This window comes from Zootoca vivipara, chromosome 5, assembly GCF_963506605.1.
Source record: "Zootoca vivipara chromosome 5, rZooViv1.1, whole genome shotgun sequence".
Taxonomy (NCBI): Eukaryota; Metazoa; Chordata; class Lepidosauria; order Squamata; family Lacertidae; genus Zootoca; species Zootoca vivipara.
The window spans coordinates 42623955-42649014 of record NC_083280.1 but is presented as its reverse complement, the minus strand read 5'-3'; the positions used below and the strand labels follow the sequence as shown (position 1 = coordinate 42649014).

General features: G+C 49.2%; 1 protein-coding gene across 1 annotated transcript; it reads left to right on the top strand.

Moving 5' to 3' along the window:
* Nucleotides 1-68: 68 nt before the first annotated feature.
* UBTD1 (ubiquitin domain containing 1) lies at nt 69-24341 on the top strand. The gene is made up of 3 exons (XM_035132533.2): nt 69-540; nt 21183-21410; nt 23211-24341. Exons 1-3 carry the CDS (start codon nt 471-473, stop codon nt 23594-23596), a joined length of 684 nt encoding a protein of 227 aa, XP_034988424.1. The 5' UTR covers nt 69-470; the 3' UTR covers nt 23597-24341.
* Nucleotides 24342-25060: the final 719 nt, after the last annotated feature.

The following is a 25060-nucleotide window of genomic DNA, read 5'->3' as shown; positions in this document are numbered from 1 at the left end:
GCGTGGTAGCCCGGGTCACGGACAATCCTCTTCCTGGGGCTGGCAGAGAGAGGGCGGAGTGGAGGCCGGGCTCCTGCCGCCGAGTCACATGCTCACCTGGAGAAGGAGGAGGAGCTCGAAGTGTCTCCCAGGGCCGGGGGATCCTCCCCGGCTCAGATCCCCAGCTCTTCGCGGAGTAGCGGCTGCAGCAGCGGCGAAGGCAGTGGCGGCGGCGGCGTCAGGCATAGGAGCCGCTGGGCCGGCCTGGGCTGGATCCAACCCGAGAGGGCAGCAGACCTTAATCGGCGCCTCCCGTTCCGCAAGACTCCAAAGCCCCGTCTGGAGGGAGGCGGAGGCGGCAGCCGCGCCGCACAAAGTTTGCGTGCTCGTCCGGAGGGCGGATTGGGGATCCGGCTCCATGCTGAGCGGCAGAGCCCGGAGCCGGGCTCAGGCTGGTAGATCCATCGCAATCGCAGCCTGGGGTTGTCGCCATGGGCAGCTGCGTGGGGAGGCAACACCGAGAGCGGCCGACCACCCCGGGGCACCCGCGCAAGCGAGCAGGTGAGCGCCGCCGGTCAGGCACCCTCTCGGTGCCGTGGCAGCCGGAACGGGCAAGGGAATCTGGGCCGCTGGAAACACCACCGTGCTTGGGCCCCTGCAGACACTCCCCTGGGGGCCCTTTGCTGGAGAATTAACTTGTCTCAGATCCCCCACTCCCCACTCCCACCATAATCGGGCACCGAGACCACTGCCAAGACTGCGAATAGGGTACCACTCTGTGATTGTCTTGAGTGGGCATCGGATCTTTCAGGATTGGGCCCGGATGAGGGCATAGCGGAGCGGACTGTAGTCTATGTGCTTCCCCTCCTGTTAGCGATGGGAAGATTCGGTTTGGGGGATTTTTAAATGACCTGGATCTACTGGGTGCTCTGTACTTCCTCGGAGGATCGTGTGGGATGTGTGTTGGTAACTGTATTGGTGGGGTAAGGCTCCCTGGAGCAATCTGGGTTTCTACTGATCCCTTAACTCCGTGTTTAGGAAGAGTGTGTGGGATGTCCCAGAAACTCGCCTACCCGATTTATGTAAGAGCCAGTCCGGCCCGTCTCACCAGATGGGTTGGAAGTGCAAACTACTGTTTCCCCACTGGCTCAGAAGTACAAGTTTGGGCTTGGGGCTGCTCTGAGGTCAGTAGGCTGCCACCTCAGGTTTCAAATCAGAGTAATTTTGTTTATTATTACAGATTTACTAAAAGCACTTTTATGCAGCTTTATGTGTTATTGCAGAAACAAGTAGTGCACAAATACCGTAGTAATAAGATGCATTATAAGCCATACAAAAAGAAAAGAGCAATATAAAATTCAAATGATAGTGTGCATAGATTTGTGGCTAGGTCCTAGCAAGAACATTTCCTTTGCCCTTGCTGCTTGATTGGAAACTTGTCCTGCAAACCATCATCAGGTACTCTGGTCCATGTGTGGGCTCCCGGACCTTCACAGCATGTGCTAAGGCCATATTTGCTGCTGGAGAGATTGCAGCCTTCTCTAAACCTAGGTGCAGAAATCCATGTCCATTTCCAGGTTCAAGGGCCCTCCCTGCTAAGTCTTCTGCAAAATGATAAGAATTGAGCTAGCTCAGGCTTTGCTGCCTGAGTCTGTGCATGTGACCCTGTGTGGTGTGTGCCCATGTGCGCAAGACCTGCCCTGACTTTTCTTAGTCCAGGTCAGTCAAGAGCACAGTTGGTTCCCACCCCAGACGGCTCAGATCAGTCTCACTCTGCTGGAGCTGCATTAGTTGGATCAATAGCAGAAACAGCTTTAACCCAACAAGCTCATCAGCAGTATTTGGCATTGGCGGCAGTGCACACACACATTGATGCAGGGTTTCTGGAGACAGAACAGTCGACTTCTCAGCAAGAGAGAGGCCTTTCTAGACATGAGAGCATCTAAGGTACAGTCTCTGTATATGGCTGCTCAGGGTTGATTATGGCTTTTCATAAACTTGCAGATTACTGGTGGTGCTAGAGCCCTGATTAAAACCATGCGCTTGCACTGCCAAAATGATAGGCGACACCTTCTCACATGCTTCCTATAAATGCTTATTTTGGGAGGTGTTGTTTAGGGGCTCCCAGGCAGCCACTCTGCAGTTGTTACTCTGATTTCACAAAGAATTGTGTCCCGAGGTGTCCCTCCACGATGCAATGAGACTGGATTTAACTTTGCTGAGCCCTGCACATATACACTGAGACCGGAATCCACCAGCAGCACACACTCTTTGCTCTGATCTATAGTCCATGGTGGTCTGAACAGGGTATGCATCTCTGCATGTTCCTGCTGGAGAACTTTACCCACTCTAATAGAGATTGGGCTAATAGGACTCCTTGGCAGAAACCCTGAAATGCTTTGGCACCATAGTGGCTATTTCACTGTGTGGCACGAAGGTTTATACTTGACACCCTGCTTTATATGATACTTGAAGTGCTCACTTCATGCTTGGGTATAGGAAGCTGTTGTCTATGAAAGCACAATAAACTAGTCTTGAAAGTGCCATGGCACTTTAAATATATATCGGTGCTACTGACCTAAATGCTTCCAACTACACTTCTGGAATTTATTTCTTGGAAGACCTGAGCATGTACTTTAAAACCAAAAGTAAACACTTGGCACAGTTTGTAAGTCTTTCTTGGCAAATCGCTCTGGGCAGGAATGCCTAGCTTGTGCTTGTGGGGAGCACTGGCTGGAATCTCTATTGCTGTTGGGCTGGGTTGTGAGAAACAGGAAACACTAGCTTCCTTGTAGAGCTCATGTTTTGCATGTAGAAGGTCCCAGGATCAATCCCTGCTATCTCCACAAAGAGCTGGGAAAGCCCCCTGCATGAAATCCTGGAGAACATCTGACAGTAAGTGTAGACAATAGTGAACTTGATGGAGCAGTGCCTTGACTTAATACTTAGTTCCATGCTGGGAAAAGGATTTAAGATTTTGTTAGTCTAATATCTTATACAGCAGGGAGCTGGCACCAAGAAGCAGGATCTTCTGGGAAAGGATACACTATTCAAAAAGAATAAAGTTTCCCCTAATGCATTTAGTCCTTTTATTTAACCGTTTTTGCAAGCATGTCGGACTCCTGCTTTTGTTGGGCTGCAGTCCTACTCACTCTTACCAGGGAGTAATCCATATTGAGCACACATTGGGACTTGCTTTGAAGCGAAAAGGCATAGAATTGTGTTCGTTAGGGAGCAGTCTATCTCCCTGCCGCAGGAATCTTGAGCTGCTCTGAGGCTTTGTGGTGGTCTTTACCTTAAGTGCTTATGAAAAGTTGGGCTGGCACTCCTGGTGATGTATTGCTGGCATTTTGCAAACGCAGGCAGTGTGAGCTCAGCTGAGTCTTCAAGAAACAGCAGAAACATGTCCCCGATCTACTCATCCAAGAGTGTGAACTGGAAACTGTGCAGTCAAGTGCAATGCAAGCATTTTGGCTGATGGGATCTGCTGAGTTCTGGACTAAGCAAGTGTGGACTTTAAAAATATTTGGGGGTGTGAGTTGCACCAGAAGCTTAGAGACCAACAAAGCGAGGCTCTTACAGAATGACTTTTCTTTCACTAGAGAAAAATAAAAATAAAAGGAAAAAGCCTTGATTGGGTTAAGGGCATTGAAGATCCCATGGAACTATGGGAATAATTTTGAGCACTGATACCATTGCTGAACTCCAGCGCAAGAATGACTTTTTGTCTCCAATCATGACATAGTGTCAACTTAAAGGCTATTATCTTGGCTTCCGGTCCTAAATTATGGGTCCGTTACTGTAAGTCAGTCACTGCACTTCATCCCAACAATGAGCTGGGTGGAATGATACTTAAGTTTCCCTATCCCAACTCTCTGAGGCTCAGGCTGTTTTGGACACTATGTTCTCGCAACTTCAGGGTTGTTTCTTGTGTCTGCATGCATGGGTAAACATAATATGTAAATTGCTAACACATGGACCTGCTTTACTGATAGGCCTATGAAATCCCACGATGGTTTGGGAATTCTGCTTTTCACAGCTCTTTTGATGAGTCAGACCCATATGTTACCAGTTTACACATTCAATTTGCCCATGCATGCACATGACGTCACTGAAATGATTCCTACATATGCCACACAAATGTAGCGTGTGAACCTATCCTGGAAGAAACTCATCAGCTGGTTTGGGTGTTGTGCAATGTGCAGTCGCCTGGCATGGTTCTTTCTCTGAGTACACCCTATCATAATCAGAAACTGGCCCCACCAAGGACTTCAGGACTGACTCATGCCTTTGCTCTGCTCATTGCAACTGCCTGCGTGTTGCTCCCTGCAATAATTACTGTTTTGTAGGAGGAGAGAAAGGGAAACAGGAAATGGGGAGGGCTGGGTAAGTGGGTTGAGAGCAACACTTGTAAGTTACACCTTCCCAAAGAGGAGGCTGACTGCATCTGATCCATAAACAGAGCTGTTTTTCCTATTGGGCTTAGTGGCGCGTTGCCCCAGGGCGCCGGCCTCTCAGGGGCGCCCCAGCGAGTGGGGGAGCTGCGCAGCTTTGCCAGCGGCCTCCCCTTTCCCTGCATGCACGCCACATGTGCCCCGTCAACCATATGGGTGGTGGGCGTGCAGCTTGCCTCCCAAGCGTCCGCGGGAGGAGAGCGATCCCTGCAGAGGCTTGGGAAAAGGTCAACAACTCTGGGAAAGGGGGGGGGTCGGAGGGATCTTTGCACCACGGCGCTGGATATGCTTAAGACGGCCCTGTCCATAAAGAACAAGCAGGTGTGTGTGTGTGTGTGTGTGTTGGATATCATATGTAGAGGGAGAGAGGACTTCAGAGAATCATAGGGCGGGAGGAGAGGTGGGCTTATAGGCCATTGGGTCTAATCCCTGCTTGAAGAGACCACCACCACCACCACCTTCCTTGATGAGAATTATTCCTTCTGTCACCACAAGCATATTGCTGTTGAGTCTCTTTCTTTTTGCTGGCCCCTGCTTGCCCTGCCTCTGTTGATGTTATATTGACTGATTTGCTTTGATGCTGTAGGTAGGCAGGGAGTTGACCTGTGTGGTCCGGGAGGTCATACCTGCCTTGGCGGCTATTGGCTTAGCTACTCTGATGTCACAATGAGGCTTGCCTGGCTTGATTGTTTGCCAAGGCCTTGGAATCTGTTGGGTTCTGTGGACCGCAAGCGTCCTACGTGAAACCAAACTGCATTTTTGTGGCGAGAATGGTCTTACACATGTGGGTGCTGAGTCAGATCTGTTGAGCCATCCTGGGGCTTTTGAGAAAGAGGGACTTGTGGTTTCTAAGGTAAGGGAAAGCTAGAATGCTAAATACATGTGATTGACTTGTGCGTGACCGCGTATACGTGTGGTGCTGGGAAATAATTAAATCATTCAATTCAAACTTGGAAATGGTGGGAGAGAGGTGGAGAGTCCTCATGGCTCATGAGGAGACCCTCCCTGCAGCCTGAAAAGGACGACAGTGAAGGCGGAGGAAGCCCCAAAGAGACAGGAGGTGCAGTGGGTATTTGTTTACACCGCTCAACCTCCCCATCTAACAGCTGGTGTGTGGAGTAGCGCAGCAGCTGCTGCTTTCCGCATGTCTTCCAGCCTCCTGCTAGTCCCAGAGTTTCAATTCCAGTTGTTGATATTTCTGGTATGGATTGAAGAAAGAGTGGCAGAGAGGGTGTTTAGAGGGTGCTCCCCCCATAGCTGCCAAGTTCTCCCTTTTTTAAAGGGAAATTCCATTATGCTGAATAGGCTTCCTCGCGAGAAAAGGGAAAACTTGGCAGCTATGGCTCCCCCACTTTATGTGATTTCACTTATGCACACAAGGGCCCAGAACGTAACTTCCACATAAGTGAGGGGGATGCCTATACTGAACTATGCTATGGTGGTACAGTAATTTAGAATAAATGGCACTGTAATGATCCTACCAGCCCTGCTGGGGTAGGACAATGGATTAGTAGACTGGGAATTTTTTTCCAAACTGGCTGAAATTATGATACTGGTACCAACATAGTGTGAACTGATCAGTGTGTTCTGATAGGGCCCAGCCCCTGGGTAAGCAGGTATTCTGGATTACTGTCTGCCTTCTGCCCTTTTTCATTTGTGTGATTAAATTCCCTGTTTTGGATTGAGCTTTGGTTTGGACTTATTGCCTGGTTCAGTTGAAGGATGGGTGCAGGCCTATGATCCTGGTTATCTTTGTGTCCCACAGGTCAGATTTTAACCCCCTGGTTATTTAGTGGAAGTCCCACTCTGTCTGTCTCTTATTACTACAAGAGCATCTTGTAAGGTTGGAAGCTGTGTGTCTCCAACCATCTTTCTTTTTTGGCAAGGTTCAGGTTTTCAGTAAGCTAGTCCTGTTACCTGCATGCAACAGTTCCTCTGGCAGGCTTTAATCTATGCCCAGCCCTGATTGTTTGCTTAGCTCAGAAGGTGTTGCCCAGATGCTTCCCTGCAGAGCAGCCTAGGCAGGAATTCACACCTGGGAGCCTAAGTTTACACTTACTGTTGCTTGAGGGTGTGGCATCACCAGTGGCCTTCAGAACCATCAGAGAACAGATGTGCACAGGTTGTCAATTTAAAAGGGCAGATTTAGGGTATCTTAAGGAAATCAGCCCTGAGTGCTCACTGGAAGGACAGATCGTGAAGCTGAGGCTTCAATACTTTGGCCATCTCATGAGAAGAGAAGACTCCCTGGAAAAGACCCTGATGTTGGGAAAGATTGAGGGCACTAGGAGAAGGGGACGACAGAGGACGAGATGGTAGGACAGTGTTCTCGAAGCTACAAACATGAGTTTGACCAAACTGCGGGAGGCAGTGCAAGACAGGAGTGCCTGGCGTGCTCTGGTCCATGGGGTCACGAAGAGTCGGAAACGACTAAACGACTAAACTACAACAACAACAACAACAACAACAACAACAAAAATTGCAATCATTCCTGTCCTGCTGCATCCTCAGTGTTGGTGAAAGACAAGATTGCCTGCAGCTGAGCCCGTTCTGTGTTGACCAGATCAAAATAGGACAGGATTTCTGCACCTTTAATAGTTGTGTAGAGGAGGAAATTTTGCTGGCTACAGCTTGTCACATTGCAGAGCTGAGAGAAACTGTACCCAGTAGAATTCTCCTTTCTGATCAACTGTTTTGGGGCCATATCCTGAGCTGTGTTTGGTTAGCCTAGCTGACTCACAAAAGCTGGGGTTCTTATTTGCTGACAGGCTGGCGCGCCGCTGCCTGTTCATTGTATTCGTAACCCTCCCCTCCTCTGCACCATGTGGCACTTCCCTAGAGTGCAGAGTGCAGAGGCACAGGAAGAGCAGTGCCAACATGACTTCAGTTGATGTGGCTTTTTCAGCACACTTCTTTCTTTCTTCTGCTGTTTGGGCCCTGGAGTCAATTTTGCAAGGCTGGTGCTGGGAGACTGCTCCGGCTTTGCCCAGTCGAAACCAGAATACAGTTCTAAGGGAAAGAAATGTCCTTTGCGACATAACCCAGCATGGCTCATAAGAACATAAAAAGAGCCTGCTAGATCAGGCCAACAGTCCACCCAGCATCCTGTTCTCACAGTGGTCAAACAGATCACTGTGGGAAACACACAAGCAGGATCCGAGCACACCAGCACCCTGCCCACCTGCAGTTCCCAACAACTGGTACAGTATTCAGAGACTTACTGCTTCTGGCAAAGGAGGTGCTACATACTTACTGTGGCTAGTAGCCATCAATTTGCCGTCTCCCCCATGAATTTGCCTAATCCTCTTTTAAAACCATCCAAATTGGTGACCATCGCTGCCTCCTGCGGGAATGAGTTCCACCGTTTAACTATGTGCTGCTTGAAGAAGTACTTTCTCTTATCTGTCCTGAATCTTTCAATATTAATTGTATGCCAATGAGTTCTACTGTTGTGAGAGAGGGTGAAAAATCTTTTCTCCATCCACCTTCTCCACACTGTGCATAATTCTATGTCACCTCCCACTTACCTTTCTCTAAACAAAAAGTTCTGGATGGCCTCATTTTTTTAAAAAAAAAAAATCTTGGATGATCCTGCAGCCAACTCTGACATTTTCCAGCACTGTGTAACATAATTCAGTGGGCAGGATTGTCCTTGGCTAATGCATCATGCATTTACCAATCCTGGTGGTGGTTCCCTTCAGAAAATGCTGATCCCTTCTGTTTTCTTGCAGAATGCCTCTTTTGTGCCCAGGCAATTTGTCATCCAAGGGCTCATGCAGGGCAGAAGGGAGAAAGAGAGTGGGCACAGCTGTGTCTGAAGGGCATGTCCAGGCAAGAAACGACAGAGCAGTGTTAACACAGTGCATGGGAGCATCTTGCTTCCAGCAGCACAAAAAACAAAATGCTTTATGCCCTATGTGTATCCCCTTCTGTGACCGCAGATGCTACGTTTATGCTGCGTTGTCCCCAAATGACTTCTGGATGTGCAGTATTCCAGCCGCCTCTGTTCCTGCCAGGGTGCTTATTAATGTGTGTTGCTAAGGAGCTGTGCCTACCCACCAGCAGATTCCCATTGATGGGCAGCTGAGGAGTTGTGATTTACTGCATTCACACAAAACAGACAACACTTGTAGGGAGAGATGTTCAGGATCCTGAGGTTTAGTCGTCATCTTCTGTACCTGGTTCTCTGCCTTGTCCTGGCAGGAACTCTTTCATACCCAACTCATTTCCATATTTGCCACAGGTAGTTTTATGAGGCTCCTAAATCATCCCTCCCTCTCTGTGTTTCTCTGTGAAACCTCCTCGCCGGGGCCTAACAGACTGTTACTGATTGCAGGCTGCACACCAGTCTTCAAGTCCATTGAGCTTTCTGCCTGCCTTCTGCTTTTGGTGCTCTCTTGTTTCCTTGCTGTGCTACGTGAGGGCACGCATGAAGCATTCTGAAAACAGTAGCATGCTATATGGAAACTATATGTTATACATATTTTCAGCTCAGGAATATCGCAGGCTCAAGAATGGCAGGAGGGTTAACGTTCAGTGTGTGTTATCACACGCAGTCTACCTTCATAAGGATGTAATAGGACCCCTGCTAAGTCAGACCTAAGGCATCTTTAGCCCAGCATCCTGTTTCCCACACTGGCCAACCAGATGCTTATGGGAAGGAATCCCACAAGAAGGACGTGAGAACAATAGTCCTTTCCCACTGTCGTTTCCCTGCAACTGGTGATCAGAGGAACCAGAAGCACTATATCCTGGTATAGCAGGCAGCCATCACGACTGGTAGACTGCGAGAAGCCATGAATTTATCAACACCCCTTTTAAAGATTTTCAGCTAGTAACCATCAGCACAAGCACCAGGAAACTAGAGTTTCCTAGTTTCTGCCAGTGGCATCCACAAGGGATCCTAACATTGGCTTTGAGGGATTTGGCAATGATATATGGTACACCCTGAAGCAGTAGAGAGCATGTTGCATGATAATGGCCCACTGGGCTGAGGATAAATCCTGAGCTCGGCCTTGCCTGCCCTCTCCTTACTCCCTGCCCTGCCCACATCTTTGTGGCTTTGGTGTTAAACAGCTGGCTCCTATTCTGTGCTGTCGCCTTCCTGATTCAGATATTTCAGCTGGATCCAGCATGTATACATTCCCTTTAATGGTTCTCTCTGTTTTGCTTCTGGGCACTTGGTTTCCAAAGGAATTAAGAATAACATATTGAAGCAGACGCCACCTGACTCAGGAGAGGCAATGGCAGGAAAACCATCATAAGTTGTCTTATGTTGTTCAGACTGGCTACATGGTTCCTTCTTTTTTCAGCTTGCCTGATTCAAAGTGAAATTTATATCCCGCATTGCCAATGCTTAGTTTCAGAGGGGTGGTCGGGTCAGTCTATATTGTAGCAAAAGCAGCAAAGAGCCCTTTTTGTAGCTGTTGCCTACATACCGTATTTGGTAAGAGTCTGCCTCAGTTTTGTGCATTTTCTGGTTACAATAGCAGGTACATGACTATTTAAATATTTTCTGACCCGAGATCCTTAGTCCAACAGACCACAAACATTCATTTCTTCCCAGTGACACTTGTTTCTTGATTCACCTGCACAGCGGAAGACTTTTAAAACAGCCTCTGTGTGTGTGTGTCCCCAGCATGAACTCAGTGTGGCTTGTCTCTTTCCTGTGTGCCATTTCACACAGGGATCCCATAAATCTAATATAATGGTTGTCTTGATATACGATCAAATATTTTAATTCTTCTTTCTGAGGCTAGCATAGGAGAGTCACTTTATCAAGTCATGAGCTGTTCTTTCCTGTCTCAAAAAGGCATCTGAAGTCATTTTTTAAATGCCATGGTAAAACCAGTCTAGCAACTTGAAACCTGGCTTCCCCTCACCCACAGAGGAACACCTTGCTTCCGTGGCCAGCTCCTGAATCTGCCTTCTGATTCCTTTGTCTAATGAATAGAGTCCATTGCTTCCTAAGACAGTCCCAAAGCCTAATTCTTCATGTACTGTATACGTTTTACATTTTGCTCCCTTCTTCACACAGCCTTTGGGGTCACACCCCTCCCCATAATCTGAGTAATGTTAGACATGCCATCATTTGTTTTGCACTAACAGGATGAACCATTTTAACATCATACCCCCAAGTAACCCAGAAATCAACATGTTTTCTTTGTAGCGTATAATTATGTCCATAATTTTGGTCTTGTTTGCCAGAGAGGTGACTGGGCCAGGTACAAACATAAGTCCGGGGTGCTCTAGGTATAAAGCAGGACTTTCAGGCTTGAGGGTGCTGAGTTTGAAAGATGGCAGATTAGAGATCTTGCCTGATTCCTTTCTGGCATGTTGCAAACACAGTGCATTTGCTACCTGTACAGGTGAGCTCCCTACTGACTGTAGAGCTAGAGATTGTGTTTCTGGGGAATAAAGAAGAAAGTAAAGTATATTGAAGTGGAGATGGGGGGGGGCTTAGGTTAGACTTGGCAGAGCAGGAGGGGAGCACAGCCCATTGTTTTCTGGAGAGGGAGACAGCTGGCTTGCAGAATGCTGGGGAGAGGGAGGCAGCCCATCCCTACTTAAGCTGGGGAGAGGGAAGTTTGGGGTGGAATGGGGGGTGCAGACTCAGGTCAACATGTGATGTGTGTCTGAAACATGTGATAATGTGTCTGAAAACACCCGATCGGGAGTTGGTGCGAAGGGCATGTGTGTGTGTGTGTGTGTGTGTGTGTGTGCTGTCAGTACCCTCCTGCTTTGGCGAAGGAGCCCCAGTTCCTTTGAAACTTGATAGTGATAGACAAGCAGGGCCGGCGCATCCATTAAGGCGAACTAGGCAGTTGCCTAGGGCGCCAAAATGGAGGGGGCGCTGGTGTGTCTCCCTGCTCGCAAATGCTCTCTACCGCTGCCGCTTTCACTCCTGCTGCTACTTGCTGCTGCAGAGGCGCTTCCCTGCAATGCCCTGCAGGGGGCACAGGGCCGTGCCGCCTTGCCCAAGCTGGGAGTGGAAGCACTGCCGTGCAGGGCAAAGGGAGCCGACTTGGCTCCCCGTCCCCTTTTTGCCTCTTTAACCCCATCTGGGCTTCCTGCTCGCCGGCTCCGAAATGGTGGACTTGCCGAGGCTGGAAGAGTTGGGTGGCGGAGGCACCAGACAAGCAGGCTCCACTGTGGGGAACAGAAGCTTGTTACAGGGCAGAGAGAGAGAGAATCTGACCCACTGCTGGCAATTTCCAGTTATCGGTTTGGCGAACTTGATCTTTCCACACTGCACAAGTGCTGGCTAGGCCTAGCAACATCCCATGTCTTCTTAAAAATGTGGTTAGTTTTGCAGTACAACAGGTTCTGCAGAGTGACGATAGCTTAGCATGTTTTTTAAACCTGTTGTCTGTTGATCTCCTCGGATGCCTCCCAGCTCTTATGATTATGAGATAATAATAGTTGCCTCCACAGGGCTGATTGCAAGTGGAAGTTAGGTAATGGGGGGGGGCAGATCTTGTTGTCTCTTCACCTGGGTTTGAAAAGGATCTGAATATTTCATTAAAGAAAACCAATAAATGGCTGCCAGCACAGATAGGACGGTGCTTTTCCTGAGAGTCCCTAGGTTCCCAAGAAGTAGACGGTATTGCCTATGCACTTGCACTTCTGCTGGAAATGGTGGTGAAATATTTGGCTGGCTGGATCCATAACCTGACACAATAAGGCTTTGGATACACTCCTCTCTGTAATGTTGCTGCAACAGCCATGACTCAGTGGTAGAGCACTTCTTTTGCATGTTAGAAAGTCCCAGGTTCAATTCCCTGGCATCTCCACACAGGGCTGGGTTTGTTCTCTGTCTGAAACCCTGGGCAGCCACTGGACAGTCAGCAGACAATGCTGAGCTTGGTGGTCCAGTAGTGTGACACTGTGCAGCATAAGGCAGCCGTTTCCTGTGTCCTTGTGCCTTCTAGGAGGAGACCCCCCCCCCCGGTGGCATATTTTCTCCCCAGACTCATCAAATCTGGTACTTAGATAAAGGAGGAAGGCTATTTCACACCACCTTCCACACACAACTGCAGTGTCAGGAATGAGTGGTCCATCTTGAGCTATTGTGGGATTTGGGGGGAGCAAAAACCTACACAAAAGGAACATCTTGTAGCAGGGTAAGGTGTTTAGAACCTGTGGCCGAACTGGCTGGACTTTGGTGGCAGCGTCATTAAATAGCAGCAGCTTGGCACTTGCTACCTAAGGTTGGTAGTGGCTGCTGCTCACCACTTCCCTCTCTGCTTTCTGACCATGGATTCAGAGGCTGAAAACAGTTGTTTGAGATGGATTCCTGCGCACCTTCTGCCTGGTTTTTGAGCTGAGCGTTGACTTCATGAAAGACAAAGCAGGGGTCCTGGTTTTGGAAGTAAACTGGATATCTCCTAGCTCCTTATCTGAATCAGAGAAGGCAGACCCAACCTTTCTTAATCTTGAAGCTCCTTCCGATAGGGACCACAAAGCTGCCTACCACTTTAAGAGCTTGGCGAAAGCAAGAGAGCCTGTGCCAGGCAGTGACAGTGCTTCCTGGGCGGAGGGACCACTGCTGCCCACTCTCACTGCCTTCTGTCTTTTAAAGTAGCAGGCGGAATGGCCAGAGTTGCTCTGATTAGTGCCTGATTGGCAGGTAAACCTAGAAGCTGTCTCAGGGTTGTCCAATGGGGACCCAGCCTCCTCTGAAAGCAGCCTTTGTACCTCTTCAGTCAAAAACCATTTCCTCAGCATGCTGAGTTGCCTGGAGCCAAAGGAATGGTGTCTCTTGTCTATCGAGGTGGCTGCTGCCTGCCTCTTCCTCTGCCTACTACTGAGCTAATTGTTCCCAAGCTAATCTCCTTGAGAAGCTTAATTTAGCTGGGGGCTGGGAGAAGCCAGGAGACTCTGCCTATGGCCTGGTACGGTAATGCCAGCGGCTTGCTGTGGAAAGCGGGTGGCCAAAATAAGTTCTGATTTTGCAGCGCAAGTAGAAGTTATTTCCCTTTGCCTCCTGTATTACAAGGTGCATAAAGAGAACTGTTTGCCCTTGGGGTTCAATTAGCTCCAGCAGGGGGGGCCTTGCTAGCTCCCCCATCCTTCATTGCAGAAGTTGTCTGCTAAAGATGCCACATAACTCATTTTAAACAGGCCTGACCTGTTTTTACTTCCCATCTGTCCAGGTTTTTGTTTTAATTCAGCTTTGATGCTGGGCACCAGGCCATTTAAAAAGCAATTTACGTATTAAAATGGCGCAACTACAATAGTTCATATGCAAATAAGCCACAGCTCCTTTTGACTGTGGGAACCCTATTGCCAGGCCTGCCTTGGGTCCCCTCCTTCTCCCCTGGAGGTAAAGGACCTCTAACCAAAGTATCCTGGTCCCTTAGTCGTGATGGCAGCTCCCCCTTCCTATCCGGGGCAGCCATAAAAGGTTGCTACCTAAGGTATCGGTGGCGCCATCCTCAATGATGCAATGACCATGTTTGGGGACAAGGGAAGGGCCACCCAAGTTTGGGACTTGACTTGTCTCTTGCTTTTTCCAGCTTTGTTCTCTCTTACTTCAGAACATGTCTTGCCCCTGGCTTTTCTCTTCATCTACCCACCCTAATTAGACTTAAACCTGCAGCACAAGCTTCTTATACAGCTGACTTGAAGCTAAATCCCCTTGCAGAGCCAGCCTGGGCAGGGTCAGCTCAGGAAGCTGGCCTTCTGCTTCCTCCACAGAGAGCACTGAGCAATGTACCTCTGTGAAATGGATGAGGGGTGAGTGGTGTGGGGAGGCCTCCCCTCTGTGCGCCCCTTGAATCTGGAGGGCATTTTCCTGGGGGATGAAAGGACCGCAACAGCATTGGGGGCAGGGCGAGAATTATTGTCTGGAAAACGATGTTTACTCTCTGTGCCTATGATTTCATCTTGCTTGCACTCATGGAATCCGTCACAGAATTTGGCACCCATAAAGTCTCCGTTTTCCTTTTAAAACCACATATCTGTTGCTGTTATGGCTGTGAACAAAAGCTGGGACACGTGGGCAGGGTTGGGCAAATTCCTCGACGCCAGAGGACCCTGTGCAAGGCTTCCAGCTTTAGGGGCGGGTGTGGGGAACAGGGACAGGAAGGTGTTTGGGTCTTCCCTTGGGTGTGTTGTTCCCATCTCCCTTGCGTCTGACCATTCCCCAGATCAACTCATTTGAATGTTTCGATCTTGGAAGCAGAAGACAGTATGCACGCACACAAAAAGCAAAATACGTGCATATTTTGCATGATTTCCATAATTTATTCAGGTCACCGAATTTGAACCTCCTTGGTGCAGAAATATACACAGCCCTCATTGTTCGTCTTTCCTCCCAAGTACCAAGGAGAGGTTGTTGCGAGATAAGAGTCAAACAATATTGCATTGATTTTTCCAACACAATTAGTCTCTATGATCTCTTCTGCTGCAGATAGTGACCCCACAACCCCTGAGCAGCTGCTCCATAAAACTTACTTCCTGGTAACCTATTGGTGAGAGTTACAGATTCTGTGCTGTGGTGGTTTTGGAGTGGGTGGGACGAGTCAGCTGGGCATGAGATGGGAGCAGAGAGCCAGTATTTGACTTTGTTCCAATGGGATCCATGCAGGACTTGCTCCCTTTGGAAACTGCTAAGTGGCACTTTTATCCAGGGTGGGGGGTGGGGTAGCTTTTACTTTCCCAGCTATTTAGTGGTCTTATGAATATTGCATGAGAATTGCAGGATCCTAAGAAGCGGAATGGCTCTATATTTCGCTCCCTGTTCCTTGGGAGCCAGGCTAGTGGCTAGCTGTCCATTCTGGGATTCAAGGGTAGCCATTTCCCCCAGCAGTGTGTGTGACTTTCTGACCTGTTTCAGGGTTGTCATTGGCCAGCAAACTCTCCGCACAGGTTTTATTTCTGCAAATGGTACTGAAGCACTGCTCTTTCTCAATGCTCCCATTAAACTGCAACTACTTACCCCAATCAATGTCTTCCTGGCCATCTCTAGTACCCCTAGAGATTGTGGCTGGTTAATTGCTTACATCCTGGCGGCAGATATTCCAGTCACCGCATCTGGTGGGGTTGGGCTGGATCAGAATGCTTGCTTCCCGCACATCTCCCCCTCCCCCTCCGCTTTCTCCAGACTGAACATTGCAAGGAGGCTGAAATCTACAGTGAAAAGGACACCAAAGTCTACAGCAAGCAGCAGCATTCTGAGGGCTGCTTGGGAAGCAGAGGAAGCCTTGCAGTGAAATCAAAACTTTGCTCCATCTGGCTCAGAATTACGGAGGCTGATTAGCAGTGACTCTCCAGGTTTTGAGGGCCAAACTGCACATGGCACTGAATGTGTCACTTGGAATCGTGTCAGGGTTGTTGTTGTTTATTTGATATTGGTGCAGGGCCGTAGCTTTCATCAGGACCACAGTGCAAGGGGTGGGGAGGTTGAACCCAGTCAGGGCCGGCGCGTCCATTAAGGCGAACTAGGCAGCTGCTTAGGGCGCCAAAATGGAGGGGGCGCTGGGCAGCCTGCCCGCCGCCCCCTGGTGCTGCCTGGGGCTGCCTCCACTGTGCCTGTCACTGTTGAGCAGCTTCAGGCCACTATCCCAAGGTGTGCGTGTGCCTCCAGAGAGCGGCCTGAAGCCGCTCAACAGCTGACAGGCACAGTGGAGGCGGCCCCAGACTCGCGCTCCCCGCGCGAAGCTCCGGAGGCGCGCGGGGAGCGCGAGCCTGGGGCCACCTCACTGCGCCTCTCAGCTGTTTTTATTTTATTTTTATTTTTTATTTATTTATTTTTTATTTTTTCTATTTTAGGGGGGGAGAAGGTGGCGCAAAAAACCCTAGCACCGGCCCTGAACCCAGTTAACACACACACACACACAGTGCAAGGGGTGGGGATGTTGAACCCAGTTAACACACACACACACACAGAGAGAGAGCGCACTGTTGTTAGGCTAGTAACAACCAAGGGTTGGGGGGGTGGTCATTGAGAATGTGGGGATGGAAGGACCCTTCTTGCACTTTACAGTCCTGATAAAATCAGGCCTCCTTGTGTCTGCTTTAAAAAAAAAACAACCACCACAAAGTGTTTCCAAGTGATGCATTAGGCATCACATGTAGTTTGGCCCTTTGACAAGGAATGCTTCCCAGCCCTTCCTGCAGATGCCAGGGGCTGAACCTGGGACCTCCTGCAGGAAAAGCATGGGCTCTGCAACTTAAGCTGCAGCTCTTCTGAGGTCCTGTGCCAAAGAAAACCTCAGGAGACCTTGCTCAGGGCTGCCCTCTGGTTGTATCTAAGATCCGTTTCCTGCTGCTTCTTGGGACCCATTATGGATATGACGTCTGACTGTTCACCCACGAGTGTAAGAATCCTAAGGACACGCAAGGCAGGCCTGCTCAGTTGGATCTTGTATTGTGCTCAGCCTTTGACCCCTGGCCTTATTTGTCGTACATAAGCTTTGGTCTCCAGCTGTTTGGGACTACAACTCCCATCACCCCTAGCTAGCAGGGCCAGTGGTCAGGGATGATGGGACTTATAGTCCAAAACAGCTTGCGACCCAAGTTTGGGAAACCCTGATATTCACTATTGCAGGCATGAGGAACATAGGATACAGTCTTACACTCAGTCAGACAAATGGTCTATACAGCTTAGTATTGTCTTGTTTGTTTGTTTGTTTGTACCCCGCCCACCTGACAGGGTTGCCCCAGCCACTCTGGGTGGCTTCCAAAATATGTATAAAAACATGATAAGACATTAAACCTTAAACAGCTTCGCTATACAAGGCTGCCTTAAGATGTCTTCTAAAGGTTATATAGTTACTCATCTCCTTGACATCTGATGGGAGGGTGCTCCACAGGGTCTATCCTGGCTGGTCATGACTCTCTGGGTTTTTAGGCAAGGGTCTAACCTGGTTTTTAGGCAGAGGTCTAACCTGGAGATACCAGGAATCAAACCCAGAACCTTCAGTATGCAAAGCAGATGCTCTACCGCTGAGCCCAAGGTCTTTCTTTCCCTGTAGAACCTTTGGCTCTCCAGATGTTGCTGAACTACAGCTCCCATCAGCCCCAGCAAGCATGGTCAATGACCAGGGAAGATGTGCCTTGTGAAACATCTGGAGGGCCAAAGGTTCCCCATATCTGCCCCCCTGAAAAGATGTTTTACGATTCAGGAGGCAGCCTCTCGCTTGGATTATCTGTCAGACCATCATGTGGGGTGCTTGAGGTGCTCTGTCTCCCTTCACTGCCAGCCCCCCCACCCCGCCCATTGAATACCAAGTGGGGATGTGAACCCAGATCTCCCAAGTCTTAGTCCGACACTCTAACCCAGCCTTTCTCAACCTTGGGTCCCCGGATGTTCTTGTACCACAACTCCTATCATCCCTGAGCACTGGCCATGCTGGCTAGGAATGATGGGAGTTGTAGTCCAACAACATCCAGGGAACTAAGGTTGAGAAAGGCTGCTCTAACCACTACACCACACCGCCTTAAAATAAAAATAAAAATCAGCATTTTAAAATTCTGCATTTTTAAAACTGTTCCCCTCTCCTTTTCTCACCCTCCTGCCCTGCCCCACCCCATTCTCTCATTTGCCCATTTATTTGAATGGTTAAATCAGACAGCTTTAGAATGGGATTGTACTTGTTGTGAGAGCCACTGTGGCGACTGTAGCCAAAAAGGTGGGTGCAATATTATTAATGATGATGATGATTATGACGACGACGACGACGACTCTGAGGCATGGTTGAGTTGGGGACTTTGTCTGAATGCACTGTCATGTGAGAGATTGTCATGTGACTTGGCATTTTCAAAGGTTCTCTCTATATTCCCCTCATACTCTGGAGCACAGAACATGACTCAGAATTCCATCTCTCCCCCCACTAATTACACACTTAATGTTAGTGCTCCTTGGCCCCATCATTATACTCAGTGGCGAGTGACATTCACTGGGTTGTTTTGCAGAGCGCCAGTTATATCCTGAGCAGGGCCGGCCCTACGTGCAGGCTGGGTGGCGCAGGGCACCATGACGCCGGCCTGCCAGGAGGGCGCCGTGAGCTGCACCCACCCGCTGGCTGGCCGGTCCGCCGCGCAGCTGCGCCCACCCACCCACCGCGCTGGAAAACAGGGTGGTCCATGGTCTGCAAGCTTCATTCAGGGAGCTCACGGCATGTCTGTGGATTTGGGCTGGAGACAGGAGCTGGCCCACCCATCACATAAAACATTGGCATTGATTTTTAATTGTTTCTTATTGCCTTTTTTATTGCAGTGGTTCCCAATTAGCTAAGTACTGCAAGCCCCTGTATTTCAAAAGCCAAGCCGTGGACCCCCTACTTTTGAAAATGTTGATATCTCTACGGTAGTTTTCGTTACATGAATGGTGCCATGGATCCCCTGGGTGGGTTACGAACCACCAACTGGGAATCACTACTTTATTGCATCACCTTTTGAATTCTATGGAATTCTAATTGAAATACCGTCGACTCGCAACTTACATGCATTTAAGTTGTGCGACCCCAGCTTTAACTGGTTGGCACCCAAAAGGCAGGGGGACGGCAGAGTGGGGGGGGGGAACCTTTGGCAACCCCAACTCCCATTGCCCTTGGGAGAGCCGTTCAGAGGTGCAGGGAGAGTCTGTAGCTGCCTTGGAAGAGAGTGCAGAGGTGCAAGGAGAATGCTGCGCTGTGCTTTTTATGGTTTTAAAATGATGTTTTGACTGTACACAATTTTGGCTTTATGCGCTATCCCCCAGAGTGTAACCCCCGCATAAATTGAGAGTCAACTGTACAATCAAATGCAATGTATAAGAGATTAACCTTCAACATTGCACTGTTACCCTCCATCAGTGCAACCATTTCTGGATAATCTTCCCTCTCTTCCGGAGAGGTTTAGGGGGCCTGTGGAAGGAGGAAGGAAAGCCCCATCATCCTCGTGGGATCCTTTGCGTTGGATTCTGCTAGGACACCAGGCGAATTGAATTTGGGCTAGAAGGTTGTATTCAACTAAGTCTTACTCAAAGTTGAGCCACTGAAATGAACGAACCTAAGTTAGTCGTGTCCATTAACTTCAGTGTGTCTGCTGTGAGTAGGACTAGTATTGAATACAACCCCAAAGAAGCAATAAAAACCATACAGCATCTAGCGAAAATAATAATTTAAGTGCTGTGCCATGACCCTCAGACATTTCGAAGTGGTCCCTTGGGGGGGGGGTGGAGAGTTTGGGGACATAAGATGAGCCTTCCGGATCAGACCAATGGCTCTTCTAGTCTAGCATCCTGTTTTCACAGTGGCCAAACAGATGCCTGTAGGAAGCCTGCAAGGTGAATTGTTCCAGAAAATGAGCTGAGGAAGGGATGTGCTTGCCTCTTGGAACATGCTCCAAGGGGTGTAGCAAACACCTTCCTGTGTAGCCCAGAACATTCCTAACAATTTCACATCTAGCCCAGTAATTAGGCTCGCAATGTTGGTATTACACCAATGTTGGTGTATCTGAAGAAGTGTGCATGCACACGAAAGCTCATACCAAAATATAAAGTTAGTTGGTCTTTAAGGTGCTACTGAAGGAATTTTTTTTATTTTGCTTCGACTCAGACCAACACGGCTACCTACCTGTAACTAGAATGTTGGTATTGTTTGCCACATCATTATACCCAAGAGTCGGTTGCAATCCCCATATTATTTTGCAGAGCAACAGTTATGACCTTCCTGAGCTTGGATATGTTTCTTAATTTCTGACATGGCATTAGCTTTTTGTGCCAAATCATCTCAAAAGGTGGCTCATGTTTGGTTTGTTATTCTGTACACACACACCAAGACTATCCACACAATGCTGCTTCCGCAGGTTCTCTCTTCTTTATAGATGTACATTCTTGCAATCTTTCCTGTGTTATGCTCCGTATGTATCCTATTAAATTTCATCGGTTTGTGTTCTCAGCACAGATCTGCGGTGTATCGAGAGCCAAAAGAAAGTTTGTCCTCTCCTCTGTGGGGCTTTTAGCCCCCTCCAATTCCATACTCAATTAAAAGTAAAGGTTTCATAGCCTTCTCTGTTTAATGCTGAGTTATTATTTCTCGAGACAGCTTTCCACTCAAATTGTGAGGCTCCCTGCTTTGTATTAGCTGTTCCTCAACTTGGTTGCGTGCACAGTTTTTGGATGACACATTTAGAAAATATGTGGAAGGCCAAAACAAAGCTAAGATGGAGAATACAAGATTTTGTGCAGAGATAAAAATGAAGTAAATGTGCTATTCGGAGTGGGAGATTGAGGAGAGACATGGGAAGTATTGAAATGTCCCCCTTTTAAATCACTGTTAAGAAAAATGAGTTTCCTTTAGAAGGGAGGTATTGGGGTGTTTGTTGGCAGATATACACCTGCTGGCTTTGCTTTGGGGTGCCTCGTGGATCCTGCTCCTGGTAAAGGGGCAGAACTTGAATAAGACACTCAAGAATCCATGCCACAGTTAGGAAGAGAACCCAGTTGAACTGAATACTATCCTCAGAGGAGCCCCTGCCTTGCTATAGCTCATCCTTTGCCAGCCTTGCAACTCACCAGACTCCAGCTCCCTAGCTTATTCTCCGGCTAATTCCCTGTGCTATAAATACTGCCTGGGGTGACAAACTCCTTAAGGCTCCGGTCAGGGCGGTGGCTGTGCAGGAAAGCTCTGCCGGCGGCTACGTGACTTGTGCCAGGCTGTGAAAAGGGCGGGGCAATGGCTGGCAGAGGAAAGAGTCTAGTTAGGGTGAATCTCTAGCTTTGGGACCCCCCATTTGAAGCCTCCCTCTCTCTCTCTGCAGGTCGCAATGAACCTTTGAAGAAAGACCGTCCCAAGTGGAAGAGCGACTACCCCATGACCGATGGGCAGCTGCGGAGCAAACGGGACGAGTTCTGGGACACGGCGCCGGCCTTCGAGGGCCGCAAGGAGATCTGGGATGCTCTCAAGGCTGCTGCCTATGCAGTGGAGGCGAATGACCACGGGCTAGCACAGGCCATTATTGACGGTGCTGGAGTGACCTTGCCCCACGGTATGTGATGCGGGACGGGAAGGGGGCAAGAGAAGAAATAGCACAGGGCTAGTTCTTTCTGCCTTGTCTCTTGCCAGAGGTAGAAATCATGCCCTGTGCTGTGAATGTAAAATGGGAACTTCTATCCAGGCAGAAATCGTAAAGCAGGAATAGGCAGTCGGTGATCCTCTCCAGGTTTGTTGGACTGCAATCCCATAATCCTTCCAGGACTGTTGGCCATGTTGGCTGGGCTGATAGGAGCTGGGAGCAGGAGGGCCCAGAGATTCTCCCATCCCTGTCTTAGGGCTTGAAATTCCTGTTTGTAACCCCTTGCCTGCCTGCCACAGTACAAGCACACATGTGCACATGCAAACCCAAGATAGCAGCAAATGTGTGTTTATCACCATGCATATTATGCAGGTTAGACACACACAGAAGTAATAATTGGCCGTGCCTCCCTGCTACTTGTCTCCACTGTGAGAACTGTGTTTACTGCCACAAAATATATGAAGTGTCCTCAGAGCTGGTACTTCCAGGAGGCTTGAGCTCTTTTGACCCCTTCTGTACACATTTGTTTCTGGATTAAGGACAACATTCTCCCAAGACCTGAACAAACTGAGGCAGCTTTGCACTGTCCCTGCCACTTCACCTTCAGGAGGAAAGAGAAAAAAAGTGCAAACTCCATCCCTGTTACCCTGTGAATTAGTCTCCGTATGGATGAAGCATTTATTTGTTCTTTATTAACATTGTATCCTACTCTTCCTCCCAAAGGGGCAAACATCAAAATGTTAAAACAATACAATCTTAAAAACGAAAAACACACATGTACAACTTTTGGAAACAATTTAAAACTGTCTAAACACAATTTAAAAGCAGTCACATATCCTCACAGTTACTTTTTTCAAGGTTGTCACGGCCAGTACCTATAACCCATCAAATGCCTGTGTAGTGGCACCCGCCCTGTGGAATGTCCTCCCACCAGAAGTCAAAGAAAAAACCAACTACCAGACTTTTAGAAGACATCTGAAGGCAGCCCTGTTTAGTTTTTAAAGTTTAACAGACTATTGTATTTTAATATTTCGTTGGGAACTGCCCAGAGTGGCTGAGGAAACCCAGCCAGATGGGCAGGGTATAAATAATAAATTATTATTATTATTATTAATTATTATTAAACAGGGAAGTTTTAAATTTCTCTTGAAAGCCAATAATGAGGGAGACAGATGCTCTTAATCCTGGAGGGGTGTTCCACAAATGGGGAGCCACCAACGAGAAGGCCCTGCCATGGGTCAAAACACCAACTGGGCAGCAGCCAGAGTTGGTATGACTGACAGGGCCTCACCTGCCAATCACAGGGCCTGGGGTGCTTAATGTTGCGGGAGATGCTCCTTTAAATACTTCGTTCCCAAGCCATTTAGGTCTTTGTACACCAGCACTCACATCTTGAATTGGGCTCAGTAACTTGCTGGCAGCCAGGTGGCTGGGCAAGGTTGCTTGGTTAGAGAGTTGGACTAGGACCTGGGAGACCAGGGTTCAAATCCCCGCTTGGCCATTGAAGCTCATTGGGTAAGCTTAGGCCAGTCACTTCTCTCAGCCTAGCCTACCTCACAGGGTTGCTGTGTGGACTGAATGAGGAGGTGGAGAACCACGTACATCACCTTGAGCTCCTTGGAGAGTTAAAAAGGGAAATATAAATAAATTAAATAAGGAGAGGAAATGGAAAGCTTACATTTGGTTTGGTTTAGAATTGAGGGGAAGAGACAGGGTTCCATTCCCCCCTGCAAGCCTCTCACGCCCCCTGCTGGCGCTTTCTTTCTCCTGCAGGCTCCCTCACCGAGTGCTATGACGAATTGGGTAACCGCTACCAGCTTCCAGTCTACTGCCTGGCCCCCCCTGTCAACCTGATCATGGAGCGGAGCGAGGAGGAGGGCGTGGAGCCCCCCGAGCCAACGCCCAACACCCGGCGCGAATTCCCCCTCAAAGTCCGCCTCTCCACGGGCAAGGACCTGCGCCTGAGTGCCAGCATGACAGATACTATCGGGCAGCTAAAGAAGCAGCTGTATGCCCAGGAAGGACTGGAGCCCACCTGGCAGCGCTGGTTTTTCTCGGGCAAGCTCCTGACGGACAGGAGCCGCCTGCAGGAGACCAAGATCCAGAAGGACTTTGTCATCCAGGTCATCATCAACCAGCCGCCTGTGCCGAGGAACTGAGCTGGAGGCAGGTGGTGCGGCGCCCAGCCTTCAACCCAGGGACTGTGATTGCAGGAGGCTGCTCTTGCACCTGGAGGGGGGGCAGCAGGTGGCGCCCTCGGAACCAGGGCCGGAAGGTTCCCCAGTGGCCCCTGAGAAATTGCACACACTCACTCGCTGCAAGAGGCAGCAGACTGAGTTAACAACGCAGGTGGGCAACGTTGAAAGTGGTTTCTCCCCGTGGTTTGCCTCTCGGGGCCCTTTTGGGCCAATTTTTTTAAACTTCCCAGAACCCCAAGGATCGGTCCTCCCCCCTCCCAAATTATCCAGGCTCTGGGCTCGGCTGGCACCGAAACACATGCCTCCCCCACCCCTTGCTCAGCTCCATCCCGGGCGGGGCTGCCTGCACTTGAGCCTATATGACGGATTGCGGATGCTGTCTCCTTCAGGGGCTGGGCACAGCTCTTGTTGTCTGGGCACTGAGAAGCTGGAGACCAAAGCGTCCCTGACATGAGGGACCAGGCTGGGCCCAGGGCTGCACTACGTGGGTCAAGACCCTGCCAGTTCTGGCTCCCCATTTCCAGGCCACTGAATGAGAGCTTGAGTAAAATGCCGAGGTTGGCCCTCTTTGCACAATTTCATGGGATGAGCCCAGCAAGGCAGCCCCTCAACCAGATAAGGTGCAATAGGGGGGGGGGGGAAGATGGTTTGTATGTATCAGTGTAATTTATCAATAAAGCCTTTTCCAACAAGCCTGGGCCTGATTTCAGCCCTTTCGGTGCCTTCACTTTCTGCAAGCATCGAAAGACTTAAAGAACCAGCCTTATGAACTTGGTAAGCCGGATTTGCTTTTGAAGAAAGAGGTTGTCAGGCTGACCTTTGCAATGCAATGCCGGAGCATCTCCAGAAGGGCAATAGGCAATCTGCATGAGGCAAACCAGGTAGGAAAGGCTGTAGCTCAGTGGTAGAGCAATTGCTTTCATGCGGAAGGTCCCAAGATTAACCCCAAGTGGGGCTGGGAGGGATTACTTCCTGAAGCCCTGGAGAGCCTGTCAGTGTAGACGAGGCTAAGTGAAGTAGACCAATGATCCGTCTCGGTATAAGGCAGCTTCCTGTCTCCCAAATTTCAATATGGAACTAGAAGTTCCCTGGAGTAATGTGGCTGTTAAGCAGAAGGTTGGTGGTTCAAGCCTACCCAGGGATAGCTGTGGACAGGATTCCTGCATTGCAGGGAGGGGGTTGGACTAGATGACCCTCAGGGTCCCTTCCAACTTACAATTCTGTGATTCTGTGAATTACATAGTGGCCACAATAACAAAAATGGGGGGCTGGTGCAACATGTGGGGAACCCTCTGCCGGCTGGCTGCTTATTTCCTCCTGTGCTTCTCCGTTCCAGGCCTTTTTCTTTCCTTCTTACCTTCAGCTGGTCTTGTTTCCCTTTTCACAGCCTGGCTGGAAAGGGGAGAAATAGACGCTGCCTGCACA